This window comes from Lissotriton vulgaris, chromosome 2_1 (assembly GCF_964263255.1).
Source record: "Lissotriton vulgaris chromosome 2_1, aLisVul1.2, whole genome shotgun sequence".
Lineage (NCBI taxonomy): Eukaryota > Metazoa > Chordata > Amphibia > Caudata > Salamandridae > Lissotriton > Lissotriton vulgaris.
The window spans coordinates 223,765,190-223,783,350 of record NC_141687.1 but is presented as its reverse complement, the minus strand read 5'-3'; the positions used below and the strand labels follow the sequence as shown (position 1 = coordinate 223,783,350).

The 18,161-nt window shown below is 49.8% G+C and overlaps 1 protein-coding gene across 1 annotated transcript in view; it reads right to left on the bottom strand.

The window, feature by feature from the left end:
• The window catches only part of ANKFY1 (ankyrin repeat and FYVE domain containing 1), a 505,630-nt gene that overhangs the window by 81,305 nt on the left and 406,164 nt on the right, over positions 1 to 18,161 (bottom strand). The window contains exon 23 of the mRNA XM_086954801.1: positions 17,619 to 17,765. Within this exon, the coding sequence (XP_086810927.1) occupies positions 17,619 to 17,765 (147 nt within the window). The remainder of the gene's footprint in view (positions 1 to 17,618; positions 17,766 to 18,161) is intronic.

Here is an 18,161-nt window from a genome sequence, read left to right as displayed (position 1 = left end):
CTGGATCCGGGGCCGCTTGATTGGCCACAAGGCGCACCGCGCGCCGAATGGTGAGAGTCTTCTTCGACCTGAAACTCGCACAAGCCCTGCAGTTTCCTTCGTCATGGTCTGGCGAAAGGCACTTGTTACAGACCGGGTGCACGTCTATATGTGGGTATTTGGACCCACAGAGCGGACAGAGTTTAAATGGGCTCCGCTCCATGTTGCAAAGTCGGTGTCGAGTCGCGATGAGAAGGCCTCGATGTCCGAAGAGTAGAAATACTCCGCTGATTCCGGCTCCGAGAGACGGAAGAACTCGAGACCGCACGCAAACAATACCGACGTCAGAACACACAGCCTTTTGGCCGTTTAAAGTTATGTTTTCTCGGTTCCGACAGAGAGACGTCGAGACCGCATCCGAACCCAATGGCGGAAAAAAACAATCTGAGGATGGAGCCGATGCCCATGCGCACTGTAGTCCAGGGGAGGAGCCACCTATCTCAGGATACTTCGAAGACTCTTCCAGGACAACAATGTGCGATCATCCGGACCCAACACTAGGCGGCGATCTAATGCTAAGATATGAATTTAGCAGCCCACATGCCTCGAACATATGCATTCTGCAGGTTCAACGCTACCATCCAGTCTCCAGGGTTGAGGGAAGACAAGACCAGAGCCTGAGGAAGCGATTGACGTCCCGGAGGTCCAAGATAGGACGCAGGCCCTTGTCCTTCTTGGGCACCAGAAAGTAGTGGGAGTACCAACCACGTCCTAATTCTGGGGCAGGTACACGCTCGATCGCCCCCTTGGCCGAGACTTCCTGTTCAAGAAGTGCCAAGTGATCGCCAGACATGCGGTGGTACTGGGGTGGCATGGCTGGAGGGGTAGTCTCTAAGGGGAGGGAGTAGCCCTTCTTACCGAAATTCTCCAGTTTTTTTGATTCCCTGTCCGGTTGTGCAGTAGAGAATTAGCTTGGGGACGCAGAGGCTTGGACAACAAACCTCTCAGTGGTGGGGTGTTGGGAAAGGAAAAGGGGGTCGCTTGGGGCCAGGCGATGGAGTCGGGTCACGTTCCTATCCACAGGAGCCCGTGTTGGGCCTGGACAAGTTGCCCAAAAGAACGCCCGAAAGGGCAGCAGTGGCTCCGAAGAGGTGGCGGCTAGTTGAAGCACTTCTGTCAGGAGGTTAGCCCTGACGGCCACTGTAGGGAGCTCGAGGTGGAGGGCCTCGGCCGCCCTACGCAACACCACTGCGTAACTTGCACCCTCCTCAGTAGCCACGGTAGGAAGAGACAGCATGCCAAGGTCAGGAGAGGTATCAAGACTATTGGCATCCCCCAACTCTTCTGCCCAGTCCGGGTCAAACTAACATTGTGCGGTAAGAGGGTCCTAAGACCCCTCCCAGTTCTTCCCTTCCTCCGAAGGCTGATAAACAGTCCGAAAATAAGGAGATTGGACATAGGGATAGAAATCCCCCATCGGCGTTGGGATCGGCATCAAGTGATGCCAGTCCGGCATCGTATCCACATCGGGGTAGACGTCGTCCGGTGGGCCGGGCGACATCGGAGGTGGTGCCGGTGTGATCGACGTCAGTGGAGGTGTCAGAAGGTCAACCGGCATCGACCGGGATCCAGACCCGGATCCGTGGGTGTCCTGCGGCGCCGGGCCGACAGCGATGCCGGAGCCCCTGGCAGTAAAGGGCTAGAATCCCCAGTCGGGAATGTGGAACCCGAAGGTGCACTAGCAGGGCCCGACAGCCCAAAGAGCCAAGCCATGACTGACAGAAATTCCTGCAGCTGGGCCGGAGTCGGCAACAGACCCGGGAAGGGCTGCTAGGCCGGAGGAGCCACAGGGGAGGCACCACCCGCAACCTCAGCTGCGCAACTTCTTGGAACGCTTCGTCTTACCTGACCCAGAGTGCGAAGACTTCGATCTCGATGAACGGTGGTAGTGGCTCAACGACCTGCCCCTCGATCTCCCACGGGACCGGGACCTTGAGCGGCGCAGAGCCAGCTGCCGGACTTCTAGCAACTTTCGGAACCACTCCCACAAAGTCTTTGGCACCATGGCCCAGCAGTCGAAGCACGACTTGGAGTTGTGGTCGCGTTCCAGGCAGTAAAGACACATGCGGTGTGCATCTGTCACAGACATCATGCGATGACAGTCCCCGCAGGTCTTGAAGCCGGGCATCCCTACTGCACCAGGAGTCGATCAACTAAAAAAAATAGAGACAAAAAGCCTTGAAAAACTCAGCGGGCGGTGTCAAAGTAGCCACCCCGACATCATCTCGGTGACCACGATTAACGCCTAGCCGCAGAACGCCACTTTCCGTCGTGCAGGGGTACTGCTGACGAAAAATTCCGGATCCAGTCAGACGCCTGGGGGTAATTACAAGGTAAGGATTCTATCACTAACGTGTTTCTTTCAGATAGCCCTGTTAGGAAACTCCTCACAATCTATAACTGTGTCCATGTTGGACAAGAGATCCGACAAATACCAAAACATGAGATTTTTTGACAAGTAAAAGATAAACGTGTTTGTCCTAACACTAGGAGACGAAGCAAGACTAATGACCTGAGTATATGTACTTGGTAGAAGGGCAGCCATGACCAGAATGATATCCATCGTCTATTACCAGAGTTTCCATCGGCAAAGGAGAGCAGAACAGCCTGCTGTACATCATATTGGTTTCCATCACCCATGTAGGAGAGTAGGGTCTGCTATCCTATGGTCACCCCAATTTTTGCTTTTTGCTTCACTGGTTTTCGACTTACTGAGGCTGTGGGCCTGCTAATCAGACCCCCAGCCTGCTGTTCTCTCTCTAAATTTATAATACATGTGCTATAGGTACATACCACAATAGGACATGGACTCCTTGTCAGCCCCTGTACCATGCACTATAGGTGCTCAGGGCATAGGTGCCACCAAGGCCTGCCAGGGGCTGAAGCATAGCATTTTGCCACCCCTGGCTGGTTCTTAAATTGACACAACTGGCTGATCACTCAGCTGGGGCAAGTGGGTGTAATCACCCCTTGCTTAGATATAGTATACCTATATCTAAACCTATATCTGGACACATATAAACCTGTGAGTCACTCCTATGGAAGGCCTTATCAATCCTGGAGGCAGAGTGCGTGGTTTTATGTGAGATGGAGCTCTGGCATGAGCTGAGCCTGTCTGCAGCTGTCGGGAACAACTCCCTAAGCTGATCCGGGATAATACCATACCATATATTCCTAAGTGCCTTATAATCCTGGCGGTTATATAGCAACTCTGGTTTGGCTTTATCAAAACATGTCGTGTAAGGTGTCATACGAATTGGAATACTACCCCCCTTGCCAGTTCTGGCGACGGGGGTAGCATTCCACCCTTCTAGAGGGATAAGACAGGTTACTTTACTGAAACGCGGTTGATTTAAAATGAGCCTCAGATCCACAAAATGGATGCCTCTGCCACAGACACGGGTCTGGCCTCCTGCTGCTGACCGAAACTCAGCAAATGGTAGCCTGGACAAATGGTTTCCGGGCGCAGGGCGGTGTCAAACCACCCCAGACAGGAGATAGTGGATTGTAGCAGGGAGGTTTCAAAGAAACCAGACACTGCCTGGGGAGCACAAGGCTGCCCCTTGCATAATCCGGCCAAACCGGTTCTGGGGCACACCAGCCCCAGTCCCAGCGCGGCCTGGATCAAAAGAAAGGGGTGTAACCACCCCCTTCCTGGGTCCCACCCATAGGAGGGGACCTAGCAGGATGTCCAGCTAGGTCAAGGAGTGACCACCCTGTGCAAACAGGCAACATCCAGCCCTCGACCCTTGCTTTGTTGCAGTTCCTGCCGGAACTCGAGCGACAGATCGACGAGATCAAGCTTGCCTGCCTTCTCCTAGCCCGATCCACAGTCCCTGCAGAGCTGAGACCCGTGGAGGCAACCAGAAGCGTGGGGCACGCCATCTTGAAAAGGCCACGAGACGCTGACCGTGCAGCCCATGAGTGACCCTCGAAGCTGTACACCGGGGTTTGAGAAGCCCCAACCCTGAGCTACACTTGCACCAAAGCTACCCCCTCCACACTCGACGAGTGCTGCGTGGGGCCCTTCTGCTTGTGTTAGCTCGACGCGTTGGCCCGGTCACTTGCCAGTTGGCTTGTGGCCCCCGTGCCGACGAAAACTTGAAAACAACTTGCTTTCCTGGTTGCTCCAGGTCTGCACCAGCTCCTGTGAAAAGGTGCCCCCACTCTGACCCTCCTGGTCCGAGTGAGAAGCAATCTCCCGGTTCCGCGTGGATTGCTTTTGCCAAGTGCTGTTTGCTGCAATCTTGAAGCCGACGGTGCTGATGGCGAGAGCCTGCGTGGGACAGATCGTGACCTGCTCCTGGACGTCGCAGATGCCCCAGAGCCCACGTGACAGCGGAGAGAAGCCTCTCGACAACCATCTGATTGCGCCCGACATTGCCTGGTTCCGTCCTGGTTCCACCCTGGTCACTGCTGAGTGACCCAGACTCTGTCCCCTCTGCTTTCAGATTCATCTCGACTTCGATCCACCCTTGGATCACACCGGACACTTCTGCTTCCCATCGCCTGCAGCTTCTCCAGCTCCAAGCACCAAGAACCTGCGTGTCAAAACCCGACGTCACTTCGACCCTGTGCACCCACTTCCTGTGGGTGAGGTAACATTGCAACACCGGTGTCCCTACACTGGTACACACCTCTAGGGTCTGTGTCTTAAGTTTTGTTCCTCTAGGTTCAGCGGAAGTATCTTTAAACTAACTTTGTGTAACTTTTACGCACCATTGACTTTACATTGGTGCAAGCCGCACTTTACGTGCTGCACCTGAATCCCGCGGGCTTCTCCAGACTTCAGCATTGCTAGTCCTGACTGCTCCCAGCGATTCTATAGGCCCTAGGCCTAACCACTGTTCGATTGGTATCTCTTATACCACTTTTTTAGTATATGGTTTGAGTGGCCACCCGCCCTCATCCATAATTGTGCAACTTTGTATGTTATACTGTGCTTTTCATTTAACGCTTGTGCCCCTTTCCTCATAAAGAGTACTGGGGATTAATTTAGAAATAAACACCTATATTTTTATAATATATACTTGTGTGGTGTCCTTTCATTTGGTATTACAGGATTGTATGTGGTAAAACAGCTCGCTTAACACGACCTCTTAAGTTAAGCCTTCAAGGCTGCTTAGTCCATGCTACCCCTAGGATAGCTTGTCTACAAGGTTGACTTACAACCAGACACAATAAGGGATTGTTTGGACTGATACAAAGTGGTTCCAGAATTGGAAACACTACATATCAGGCCAACTTCTCACAACCCACCACTGCAATTCCTGAGATAACTTTTTGGAAATTATGGATCTTGTCCAAAATGCACTTTTGGTACCTACTGCAGAAGCAGGTCACGCTGAAATTTCAGCATGTCCCACTGAACGAAGGGCACTAGCAGAATGCAGGAGGCTAACAAGCCTAACCAGCTTCCAAACTGTTGATTATGGAAAAACAATTCCCCTGAAACATTGGAATCAAATCAAAGCCTGAATATTCTGGTTTCGTCGCAGGGGCAGAAAGGCAGCATTGTCCATTATGGCCCCAATAAAGGGTAACCTATATATGGGTTTGAGTTGGGATTCTGACTCTGATTGGGAATCCCAAGCTGACATTAGTGACGTTGTGCTCAGCAGGTGGTCAAAGACTAGATGAGGTGAACAAGCCTTCAACTGCCAGCCATCGAGACATAGGAACATATGCATACGTGACTGGTGAAAATGGGCTGGAACCACAAACATAACCATGATAAAGTTTGGAATAGTCGATGTAAGGACAAAAGAGAATACCATGAATTGAATGGGAGTGTAACCCACCTCAAAATACAGGTATTTCCTGTGTGATTGCAGGATCAACTCATGAAAGTATTCGTCCTACATGCTAAAGGACACCATCCAGTCCTTGTGGTCCACGGCCAACAAGACTTAAGCAAGTGTCATCCCTTTGAATTTCTATTTCCGAAGAACAAGTTCAAAACTCTAAAATGTAGTAATTGTCACAGGCCTCCAGCTTTCTTGGGGACCAGGAGGTAAGGGTAGGCCTCAACTCTCCAGTGAAGAGACGGGCACTGTTAGCACTCCTGAGAGAGACTGGTAGTGAAATCTGCCTGTTACAAGAGACTCACTTACTGCAAGCAGATTGGAAGCATCTACACTCCAGGTGGTTTGACAGACAATACTTCTTCTCTTGAGGGGATAAGAAGGCGGGGGTAGCGGTCCTGCTCTCTACACATTTTCAGGGCAAGGTAGTAGGCACACATGCCGTTAGCTGTGAGCGTAGCAATGGGGAACCACATATGCATAATTGCATCCATATACAGTCCAAATGAGTGTCAGGTCACTTCCTCAGTGACACCTTGAATGTTATCCTGGGGTCCCGGAGATGAAGACCTTGTCATAGGGGGGGATTTTAACAGAACACACAAGGCGCAGTGGGATCAATCTCTACAAAGTCAGGGACACACCGGGGCACTTTCCGAATCCATGAGGCAGAGAATGAATAACTTGAGTCTGACGGATGTGTGGAGGATGTTGAACCAAACAGCTAGGGAATACACATGCCTTTCAACGTATGCCCGTATTGACTGGTTTTTGACATCCCTGAGAGCAACTAGAGCCACCAGTGACGCTTCGATAGGAACTGCAGCCCTATCGGACCATTCCCCAATCAGACTGGAACTATGCATTCAAGGGGGCCCCGGGACCACAAACCGTGGAGACTTAATCATACACTGTTCGGCTCTGAGGCCCAACATTAAAGATATACGGAGACAATTAAGTCGTACCTTGAGAATAACACAGAGGGGTGTCCTCGACTGCCATTCTATGGGACGCACTAAAAGCCGTCATTTGTGGGCGAAGTATAGCGACAGCAGCAGGAGAGAAAAGGAAACAGCTTGAATCGCAAGTGAAGGGGTCCATTGTAGAACCGGAACCGTTCAGGTCAGGAGACAGCTTACTGTCGCTAGAAAGCAGCTGAAAGCCCTGGATTATGACAAGGTGGAGTAGTCGCTTCTACGGACCAAACAGCGTTACTACGCTGGAGGTAATAAAGCAGGGAAACTCCTGGCGACTCTGCTGTGAGCACAGATAACTGACAGACGTATTGGGGAAATTAGAGTCACTGAGGGTGAGCTTTACAGTGCAGACCACCTAGATCCAAAAGCCGCCAGGCACTATGTGAGGGATGTCCCAGTGGCGTCCCTCCCACTTCTGGAGGCGACGACTCTGGCTGTGGACATTCGCATACAAGAAGTTCAGAAAGTTATATCGGGCCTCGCCTCCAGTAAAGAACCAGGGGAGGAATTTTATAAATCATTTGCCCATGATCTGGCCCTTGTACTGGTTCGCCTATTTATTTCCATTAGTGACACTGACAGAGTGATTGGGTCTATGACCATAGCTGCCTTTGTCGTGATCCCTAAACCCGGTAAGGATCCAGCGGACTGTGCCTCTTATTGTCCCATCTCGTTATTAAATGTGGGCTTATGATTTTTATGAGCATCCTGGTTGCCCGGTTGGTGCCTCACATGCAGGGGTTGATTGATCCTGATCAGTCGGGATTTATCCCGGAGCGTAACTTCAGCAACGGGACCCGTCGGATGTGCCATTTACTGGATAAACCCCAACATACCCAGACAGCCACGGTGCTTCTGTCGATTGATGCTGAGAAGGCATTCGACCGGGTTCATTGGCCGTACTTGCAACAGACATTACGCAAATTTGAAGCTGGAGATTGCTTTCTGAAGTGGATGGACTGTATTTACACAGACCCGCAGGCGCGGATTAGGGTTCAAGTTCAAGTTCAAGTTCAGGAATTTGTATAGCGCACTACTCACCCAGAGGGTCTCAAGGTGCTTGGGGGAGGGGGTGCATTATTTATCGAATAGCCAGGTTTTAAGTTCCTTTCTGAAGGAGATGTGGTTCTGGGTAAGGCGGAGGTGAGTGGGGAGAGAGTTCCAGGTTTTGGCCGCCAAGTAGGAGAAGGATCTTCCTCCCATGGTGGATTTATGGATGCGCGGAACAGCGGCGAGGGCTTGATTGGAGGATCTTAGTTGGCGGGTGGGTGTGTAGAAGGACAGTCGTGTGTTGAGGCATTCGGGTCCTAGTTTGTAGAGGGCCTTGTGTGCGTGGGTGAGGAGACGAAACGTTATTCTCTTGTTGACGGGAAGCCAGTGGAGGTCTTTCAGGTGGCCGGTAATGTGAGCTTGGCGTGGGATGTCCAAGATGAGTCGGGCTGATGCGTTTTGGATGCTTTGGAGTTTTTTCTGTAGCTTGCCTGTTGTTCCGGCGTAGAGGGTGTTTCCATAGTCCAGTCGGCTAGTGACCAGTGCGTGGGTGACAGTTTTTCTTGTTTCGGTGAGGATCCAACGAAAGATTTTTTTGAGCATACGAAGTACGTTGAAATAAGAGGATGAGACAGCGTTGACTTGTCTGGTCATCGAGAGGGAGGAGTCTAGGATGAAGGCTAGGTTACGTGCGTGGTCTGTGGGTATGGGTGCCGTGCCCAGGGCCGATGGCCACCATGAGTCGTCCCAGGCAGAGGGGGATGATCCTAGGATGAGGACTTCTGTTTTGTCTGAGTTAAGTTTTAGGCGGCTGTTTTTCATCCATTCGGGTACTTCTTTCATGCCTTCCTGAAGATTGGTTTTGGCGGTGTTAGGGTCTTTGGTAAGGGAAAGGATCAACTGGGTGTCGTCAGCGTAAGAGATGATGTTAAGGTTGTGTTGTTGCGCGATGGATGCGAGGGGACTCATGTAAACGTTGAAGAGGGTGGGACTGAGTGATGATCCTTGTGGTACTCCGCAGATGACTTCGGTGGCCTCCGATTTGAAAGGGGGGAGTCGGACTTTCTGGGTTCTCCCGGAGAGGAACGAGATGATCCAGTTTAAGGCCTTTCCTTGTACGCCAATGTTGTTGAGACGTTGGATGAGGGTGCTATGACAGACTGTGTCGAAGGCGGCGGAGAGGTCGAGTAGGATGAGGGCAACTGTTTCTCCGTTGTCCAGTAGTGTTCGGATGTCGTCTGTCGCTGCAATAAGGGCGGTTTCGGTGCTGTGTTTGGCTCGGAAGCCGGACTGTGAAGAGTCGAGGGAGTTGTTGGATTCGAGGAAGGCGGCGAGCTGTTTATTGACGGCTTTCTCAATGACTTTTGCAGGGAATGGAAGGAGGGAGATGGGGCGGTAGTTCTTGGGTTCAGAGGGGTCTGCTGTGGGTTTCTTTAAGAGGGCGTTAAGTTCAGCGTGTTTCCAGCTTTCTGGGAAGGTAGCGGAGTTGAAGGAGCAGTTGATGATGTAACGGAGATGGGGTGCGATGATGGAGTCTGCTTTGTTGAAGATGTGGTGGGGACATGGTTCGGTTGGCGAGCCTGAATGGATGGAGTTCATTAGGCGGATGGTGTCTTCAGTGGTGATTGGGTTCCAGGCGTTAAGGGTGTTAGAGGGCAGTTTAGGTTCGAGGGTGGGTGGAGTTGACTGTACTTTGGAAATGTTTTCAAAGCTGTTATATATGTCGGCGATTTTGTTGTAGAAGAAAGAGGATAACGAGTCGCAGAGGTCTTGGGAGGGAGTAATGTCGTTTGAGGCTGTGGTGGGGTTAGTAAATTATTTAATGATGTTGAATAGTTCCTTGCTGTTTTGGGCGTTGTTGTCGAGTCGATCCTTGAATGATGATTTCTTGGTGGATCGGATCAGTTGGTGGTGTTTGCGGGTGGCTGTCTTGAAGGTGGTCAGGTTGTCAGCGGTTGGGTTTTTTCTCCATGTTTTCTCGAGAGTACGACATAGTTTCTTGGATTTCTTAAGGTCCTCGTTGAACCAGGGGGCCTTTTTGCTACCCTGTTTGGTTTGGTGATTTTTCAAGGGTGCTAGTTCGTCAGCGCTGTGAGTGATCCATTGTTTGAGTTTGGTGGCCGCTAGGTTTGGGTCCGAAGAGAGGGCGGGAGGGTTTTGTTTGAGCGATGTGAGGAGTTGGTCGGTGGTGATTTTGTTCCAGTTTCTTCGCGGAATATGTTGTGGGGGTTTGTAAATGTAAATGTACAGGAATTTATATAGCGCAAATCACCAACCGGTCTCTAAGCCCTGGTATTTCCCTGTGAGATAACCCCGGCAGGGAATCCGCAAGGTGAGAGCCAGGAATCCCGCCGCGAGGGGCCGTTGTGGAGATTAAGCAAGCTATTGCCCAGAGTTGCAGAGTGTGAACCCGTGAATCGAGTAGGCACCGGAGCGAGAATTGTCGAGTCCATGGACATTTTAGGACTCAAGACCCTGCCAAGCCGGGAATTGAACCCTGGTCCCGGGCTGACCTCTGCTTCCAGGTCTGCCTCCTCTAACCAGTGAGCCACACTTCTCCACAGTTGTGGGTCGAGGTAGTTTTGTAGCTGAAGTGAACACAGCTGTGGTCCGTCCAATGGAGAGTTGTGGTGTGATCGAAGGAGATGTGCTTGCAGGAGGTGAAGATTGGGTCGAGCGTGTGTCCGGCTACGTGGGTGGGGATGTCAACCAGTTGGTTGAGACCAAGGTTAGCCAGGCTGTCCAGAAGGGTGGTGGTGTTGCTGTCGTTTCTCTTTTCTAGGTGGAATTTGAGGTCTCCCAGTAGAATGTAGTTCTCGGAGGCGAGGGCATGTGGGCTGATGAAGTCAGTGATGTCTTCGCTGAATTGTTTACGGGATCCTGGTGGTCTGTAGATGAGGGTGCCTCTGAGTGTGGTTCTGGGGTCGGTGTGGATCTGGAAGTGGAGGTGTTCGGCGGTTGTAAGGTTATCGTCGAAGCTGGTGGTGATTCTGATGGTGTTCTTATGGACGATGGCGATGCTCCTCCTGTTTGGTTGGTGCGGTCTTTTCGGATGATCTTGTAGGTGTCCGGGATAGCTATGGCGATGTCGGGTGCAGAAGAGGCGTTCATCCAGGTTTCTGTAAGGAAGGCGATGTCCGGTGAAGCAGTGTCGAGTAGGTCCCAGAGTTCAGTGGCGTGTCTGTGGACCGAGCGGGTGTTCAGCAAGATGCACTTCAGGTGGTTGGAGTTGGAGCTGTGTTTGGAGGTAGTGGATTTGGTGTGGGTCCTGGTGCAGGCGAACTTGAAGGAGTGGCAGGCGAAGGGTCCGTGGGTGTGTCCTGGGGCAGCTACGCAGCATTGTGGGGAGCGTCCGGGGTTAAGGGCTAGGAGGGTGGTGGCGGCATACGTTATGCGGGAGGAGGACTGTTTGCTGGGGCCAGGGGGTCTGGCGCTGGGCGCGGTCCAGGCGCGGACGGGCGTAGACGGGCTTACCTTTGGCGCACATGGGGCGCGACTGCTGCGCGTGAACGCTGCGCGCAATGGCATCTGTCATATGTGGATGGTGGAGGGGGCGGGGGCGAGGGAGGGTCAGCTGGGAGGCGGGAGCAGGGAGGAGACACGGGTCAGGAGTGGACACAACAACAACAACAAAATGGCTGCTTAATACTGAAAGCAAAACGGGGCACAGCCGAGGACCGGTAATGAATGAATTAGCAGTCTGCGGCAATTTTATTTCCCAACAAAGCAGCGCTAACGTGCACTATGCAAATAAGCAGATACAATTTCTATTTTTAAATGCGCTGGCTATGTTGCTTTTAATACGGCAAAGCTGCGCAAATGGTCACTAATCGCACTGTGCAGGCTACGATACCAGGCGCTGTGAGAATGCGTGCGGTCACGGGTCCAGGCAGCAGGGAAGCAGGCAGCGATGAGGCACACGATCAGGCAGCAAGGAAGGGAGTGTGGGTGAGCGATCGCTTCGGGGCAAGCCCAGGTGGTCACAGCGTTAGGAAGGAAGGGACGAGCTTACTCTGTCTGTGGGAGGAAGGGTCAGCTGGGTAGGCGGGAGCGGGGAGGAGACACGGGTCAGGAGTGGACACAACAACAACAACAAAATGGCTGCTTAATACTGAAAGCGAAACGGGGCACAGCCGAGGACCGATAATGAATGAATTAGCAGTCTGCGGCAATTTTATTTCCCAACAAAGCAGCGCTAACGTGCATTATGCAAATAAGCAGATACAATTTCTATTTTTAAATGCGCTGGCTACGTTGCTTTTAATTCGGCAAAGCTGCGCAAATGGTCACTAATCGCACTGTGCAGGCTACGATACCAGGCGCTGTGAGAATGCGCGCGGTCACGGGTCCAGGCAGCAGGGAAGCAGGCAGCGATGAGGCACACGATCAGGCAGCAAGGAAGGGAGCGTGGGTGAGCGACCGCTTCGGGGCAAGCCCAGGTGGTCACAGCGTTAGGAAGGAAGGAAGCTTACTCTGTCTGTGGGAGGGAGGGTCAGCCGGGAGGCGGTAGCGGGGAGGAGACACGGGTCAGGAGTGGACACAACAACAACAGCAAAATGGCTGCCTAATACTGAATGGTTATAACATGACGACCATTGAAGATTCGGAGAGGTACGTAAAAGGGGTTCCCGCTGTCGTCCCTGCTTTTTGCGTTATCTATGTAGCCATTTGCGGAGGGGGTCCACCAACACCAGAGAATATCAGGGATCAGAGTGGTGGATAGGGAGCATAAGATTTCATTATATTCAGACGATGTGGTCCTATTTTTAACTCGGCCAGCACTCTTGTTGACCCCCTTAATAGAGGAACTGGAGCTATTCAGTCTAGCATCATGCTTCAAAGTCAACCTCCATAAAACTCAGGATCTGAGCCTGACTCTCCCTCAAGCAGAACAGCAGGCCCTAAAGTCAAAGTTCCCATTCAAGAGGGCATCTGAAGGCGTCCAGTACTTGGTTTTACAGATGTTCCCCACTCTGGCCAAAACAACACAAGTGAACTATTTTAGCCTACTGGCTGGGATTAGGAGCGAGCTCACAAACTGTAAGAGGCACACCTTGTCCTGGTTGGGCAAATTGGCTGCTGTTAAGAAATGACCACGCTCCCGCGTTATCTATATGTGATGCAGACGCTACCGCTTAGTCCCCCTCCCAAAATACTATCACAGATGCAACACCTCATCAGTAACTTTGTCTGGGGGGTGCAAGAATGGTCAGACATTTGATGTATTTAAAACAGGAAGACAGGGGTTTGGCGGTCCCAGGTTTGGAACTGTACTTTCAAGCAGCACAACTCAGATATATGCATAAATGGTATAAGTTGGGAGTCAGAGAAGCATTGGTGTTTTATAGACCTCTCGATACCGGGCATACACATCTGTATGGTCCTGTGGCTCCCTCGAAGGTACCGCCCCGGCGGAGTATATGAGTCACCGGTCTTGATGGCCACTCTAGGGGTGTGGGACAGAGTACAGGTGCCATACGGCCTATCGACTCCGGTGTCTCCTCTGACCCCATTTATAGGCAACCCTGAAATTCCACTGGAGCACACAGGGAATAGCTTCCTCTATTGGCAAGAGGCCAACTGTGAACGCATTGGTGATCTCTTTGACGAACATGGGGTAATGGAGTTCGTTAGCCTCACCGAATGCTTCGGGATCCCCCAGAAGGCATACTGGCATTACTTGGCGCTATGACATTGGGTCACAGATATGCCCCCCCCTTGCTGGCCACAGATTAACAAAGATTGAGAAACAGTACATTACTAGAACGTCAGACAAACCGCTGCTGTCAGGCATATACGTCTTTTTAAACACTCATAGGCAGTACAGTAAATCCCCCGCGTAGCATAGGTGGCAATCTGAATTGGAGTACAAGTTCTTCCCCAAGCAATGGAGTGACATTGTACATAGGGCCAGAGCATCTACGTGCAGCACAGTGCGCAAGGAGATGGTTTTAAAGATTGCACATTATTGGTAATACACGCCGTCAAGGCTACTCAAATGGAAAAAGGGAGGTAATGGGCAATGTTGACGTCACTGTGGTCAACCGAACAGGCTTTCCCATATTCTTTGGTCATGTCCGAAGATATAGGAATTTTGGGAGGTAATTCTTCGAGACGTAGACAATATATACCACACAGATCTACCCAAACTCCCCTCACACATACTCCTAGGGCTTCCCAACACCTTGATGTATCCTCTCAGATCCTGCCGTGGCAGAGTGATCGCGCTGGCGATGGGTGCGGCCAAGCAGGTACTATCGGCTAGAGGGGGCACGGCAGAGGTACCGTCCCCGCTTAGATTGGCTATATAACCTAAGGGAACTATTGGGAATGGAAAAGATTACAACAGGCATTACACATCACAGAACTCACTTGCCCAAAATATCTCCAAGTGCTCCGCCTCACTAGTGCCTCCTCTCACAGGAATTTAGACACCACCAGGTTTTACCCTCCCAGATCACTCACCTGAAGCTTACCTGGCCCACTGCACACACATATATGGAATGGATCTCCTTACCCCTCCCCCTCTTTCTCACTTTCTTCTTTCTAGGCTGGTATATCTAGTTAACATGAATGACCCTCACCAGCCGGTGGATGTAGGTGGCGGCTATTGTATTGTTTTGTCTTTGCAAATCCAATAAAAAGATTTAAACCATAAAGTCGGTCTAGCACATTATCACAGAAATATTTAAATAGCTCGCACACAGCATGTTGCCAGTCAAGCTAGGAATTCTTCTAATGAGCTCTATAAAGTTCCCAAATCCATTACTAATCCAACTGCAGCTGCTAATATCACTCCTCCTTCTCAAGCTTTATGTGATAATATCGTTACTTACTTGGAGGACAAAATAAATGCATTCTATAACAAACTACCTGGAGCCAATGACCTTCCAAAAGAATCATCCGTCCTCTCTATAAACAATAATAATGTTAATCTTTTAGAAAGTTTTACTGCTTTACAAGTAGATGCAGTGGTAAATCTGCTAAGTCTGAGTCTCCTCTTGATATTATACAAGCTAACATTGCTGCACTGCTATTCACTCAGCTTGCTCCATCCATCTGCCCTATACTAAATCTTTTGCAGAGTGAGGGCCAATTTAATCGAGTGGAAGTCTGGTCAGGTAATCCCAATTTGCAAAAAGGCGAATCTCTTGGCATTGGTTCGGTCTAATTACCATCCTATTTCCATTCTCCCGCTGATGAGCAAATTATTAGAAGGATATATCAATAATAAACTTACAGAACACAGAGTATACTGGCTGTTTAGACCCCTCACAGTCGGGTTTCAGACATGCACAGAGTCGGCACTGATAGCGTTAGCAGATAACATTAGATGTGCTCTTAAAAATAACCACGCTGTGGTACTAGTGCTGTTGGATATATCCGTAGTTTTTGATAATGTGTCTCATCGAATTCTGCTGCCAAGATTGGAGGAGATCAGAATCAGCGGGCCTTTCAATGGTTTACAAGTTTCCTAACTTACCCCATGCAGGTCATCAATTTAGGTCATTTCCGGTCACACAACATGGACCTCAACAAAGGCGTGCCAAAGGGATGTTGTTTGGGCCCTACGCTGTTCAATATATATGTGGCCCCCTTGCAAAGATTATTAGAAAATTTGGTTTCATCCCCATTCTTATGCGGATGATACCCAACTTCTTCAATCTTTTAATATACACTCTTTCATCACAAAATCTCGCTTCCAGAGGGCATGAAAACTTTTTCTTCATGGATGACGGATAAATCTCTTCAGACTGAGATTATTCTGTTTGGTAATGGCAATTTATTCTGGTCCACAGAGTGGTGGCCTGGGGATTTGGGCATCGCCCCAACCCTTAAAACAGTGGTAAAAACCTAGGTGTGCATTTAGATCAGAAGTTGTCTATGAAGGAGCAAGTTGTGGGTACCTGCTTCCATGCAATGCATCTTTTGCATAGAATAGTCCCCCTCCTTCCACTATCAGTCATCTGGACTACTGCAATGCCCTTTTAGCTACAGTTAATGAATCACTACTGAATAAACTACAGGTAGTACAGAATACTGTGGCTCGGCTTGTCACAAATATGCCCCCTAGAACGTCCTCCCCTCCCATCTTGCACATACTTCATTGCCTGCCCATTCGCCAGAGAATCAAGTTTAACATTTGTTGTATTGTACATAAGTCCTTAAATTGCAAAGGACCCAGCTCCCTAGCTGACAAACTTATCCCTTACCCGCCGGGCAGAGTCCTATGCTCTGGAGAGAAATCTCTCTTTACCATTCCTCGCTTCAAGAAATCCTGTACAGGAGGTAAAGCCTTTTCCTATATGCCTCCCCCAGTTATGGAATCAACTTCACCTTAATCTTCGAAGATGTGATAATCTACAATTTTTAGGACACTCCTTAGAACTGAACTTTTTGCTGTTTAACTCTTTGCTGGTTCTGCTTTTGCACTGCTCTAGTGCAGAGATGCCCCTTCAGAGGTGATTCAGGTGCTCTATAAACTATTAAATTGGAACTAGTGAAGCTTTTCTGGATCCTTTTTGGCTCTTCGAAGGACTCAAAAGGTTATAAACCAATCCAGGGAAACGGCCCTGGATTGGTTTGCGTCTTTTTTATCTGATCGCTCCTTCCAGGTGCACGCCCCGCCGAACTCATCCAGCAAGCTCCCTCTTGAATGTGGAGTGCCTCAGGGGTCTGCGCTCAGTCCCACATTGTTTAATGTGTACGTCCGCCCCCTGGCCTTGTTGGCCCGGGAACGTAAGATCTTACTAACATCATATGCGGACGACACGCAACTTATTTTCAACTTTTCCAACAACAATGTGGAGGACCAAATTAAATTCCAGGAAGACATTCTGGCGATCTCAAGGTGGCTATCTAACAACTGCCTTCAGCTTAATGCCTCCAAAACAGAGGTTCTCCTGATTGGCAATGGCACGCAGACTTGGGAAGAGCACTGGTGGCCTCTGGCGCTGGGACCTGCTCCTATACCCAAGGAGTCAGTAAAAAACCTGGGGGTGTTATTGGACAATACACTCAACTTGGAGTCTCATGCTCAAAAAGTGGCAGGCACCTGCTTTGGGCGTCTTCGCTCTCTTAAACCCATTCTGGGTTTTTTTGAGCCTACCACTCGTCAAATCATAGTCCAGGCTTTAGTTTTATCTCACCTGGACTATTGCAATGCCCTCATGCTAGGATCTAACAAGACTGCAATAAATAGGTTGCAAAGAGCACAGAACGCTGCCGCCCGCGTTCTATTTGCTCTACCTAAAACCTGTCACACGTCCCCCCTTCTCCGTCGACTACACTGGCTCCCTATACAACAGCGCATCCACTTTAAAACCCTCTGCCTTACCCATAAAATCCTGTATAATGTTGGCCCCCATACTCTGCAAGGACTGTGCTCTTTCTATACTCCCACGCGCGCACTCCGCTCAGCGGACCTCTCACTAGCTTGTACTGTCAGAATTCGGAGGAGCAGAGCTGGTGGCCGCTCCTTCAGGTATCTGGCCCCTAAGCTCTGGAATTCTATCCCCCCTAAAGCTCGGGCTACTCTAAATCATCTGCAATTCCGAAAACTTATAAAAACTTGGTTGTTTGCATCCATCTAGCACCTCCTTTACCTTCCTGGATCTGACATGTCTGCAAGCGCTGGGACGCCCCGTCGCTGGGGTAGCCATGCGCTATATAAGATCACATAACATAACATAACATAACATAATTATGCATGTCAAAATATATATACATAAAAACATATATTTAATTGATCTGCTACATTTTCAGCACATTCAATATGAAATTTGTAATATCAAAAACAATCTCTTACCTAGAAGCCTGAAAAGAAGTTGTTTGGTGGCTACCTGGTAGTTGAATATGTTAATGCCTTGATTGTTGTTGTCTCCAAGACGCGCACCCGCTCTTACAATGGCTCGGCAGAGATTTGCATTCCCCTTCATGTAGGCTAGAAGAATCACTAAATAAAATGACATAAGTAGAACAATTTAATCTTTAATTTTATTGGAAGCTTACTCTTTAAAAAAATAAACCTAGTCATCTCAAACTTTTTCAACATGGTAAATGACCAAAGTTTCATAATCAGACAGCAAATATTACCTTTATGATGGTGCTAGCACTGTTGGATCTACCTCTAACTCCTTCCAACTGATTGAGAATGTCTCTGTTGCAAGTGGAACCAACAGAAACTTCTCCTAAAGAAGCTGTTCAATGAAGCTCAGCTCAAGCATGGGTGTAACTATTGAATGTGCATATAGCTCTATACAAAGGGACCAAAAAACAGATTTGCTTTGCACACTCCCCTGGTAAAAAGGTCACCCTCACAGTTATCTATCACAATTCATCCAATCCAACT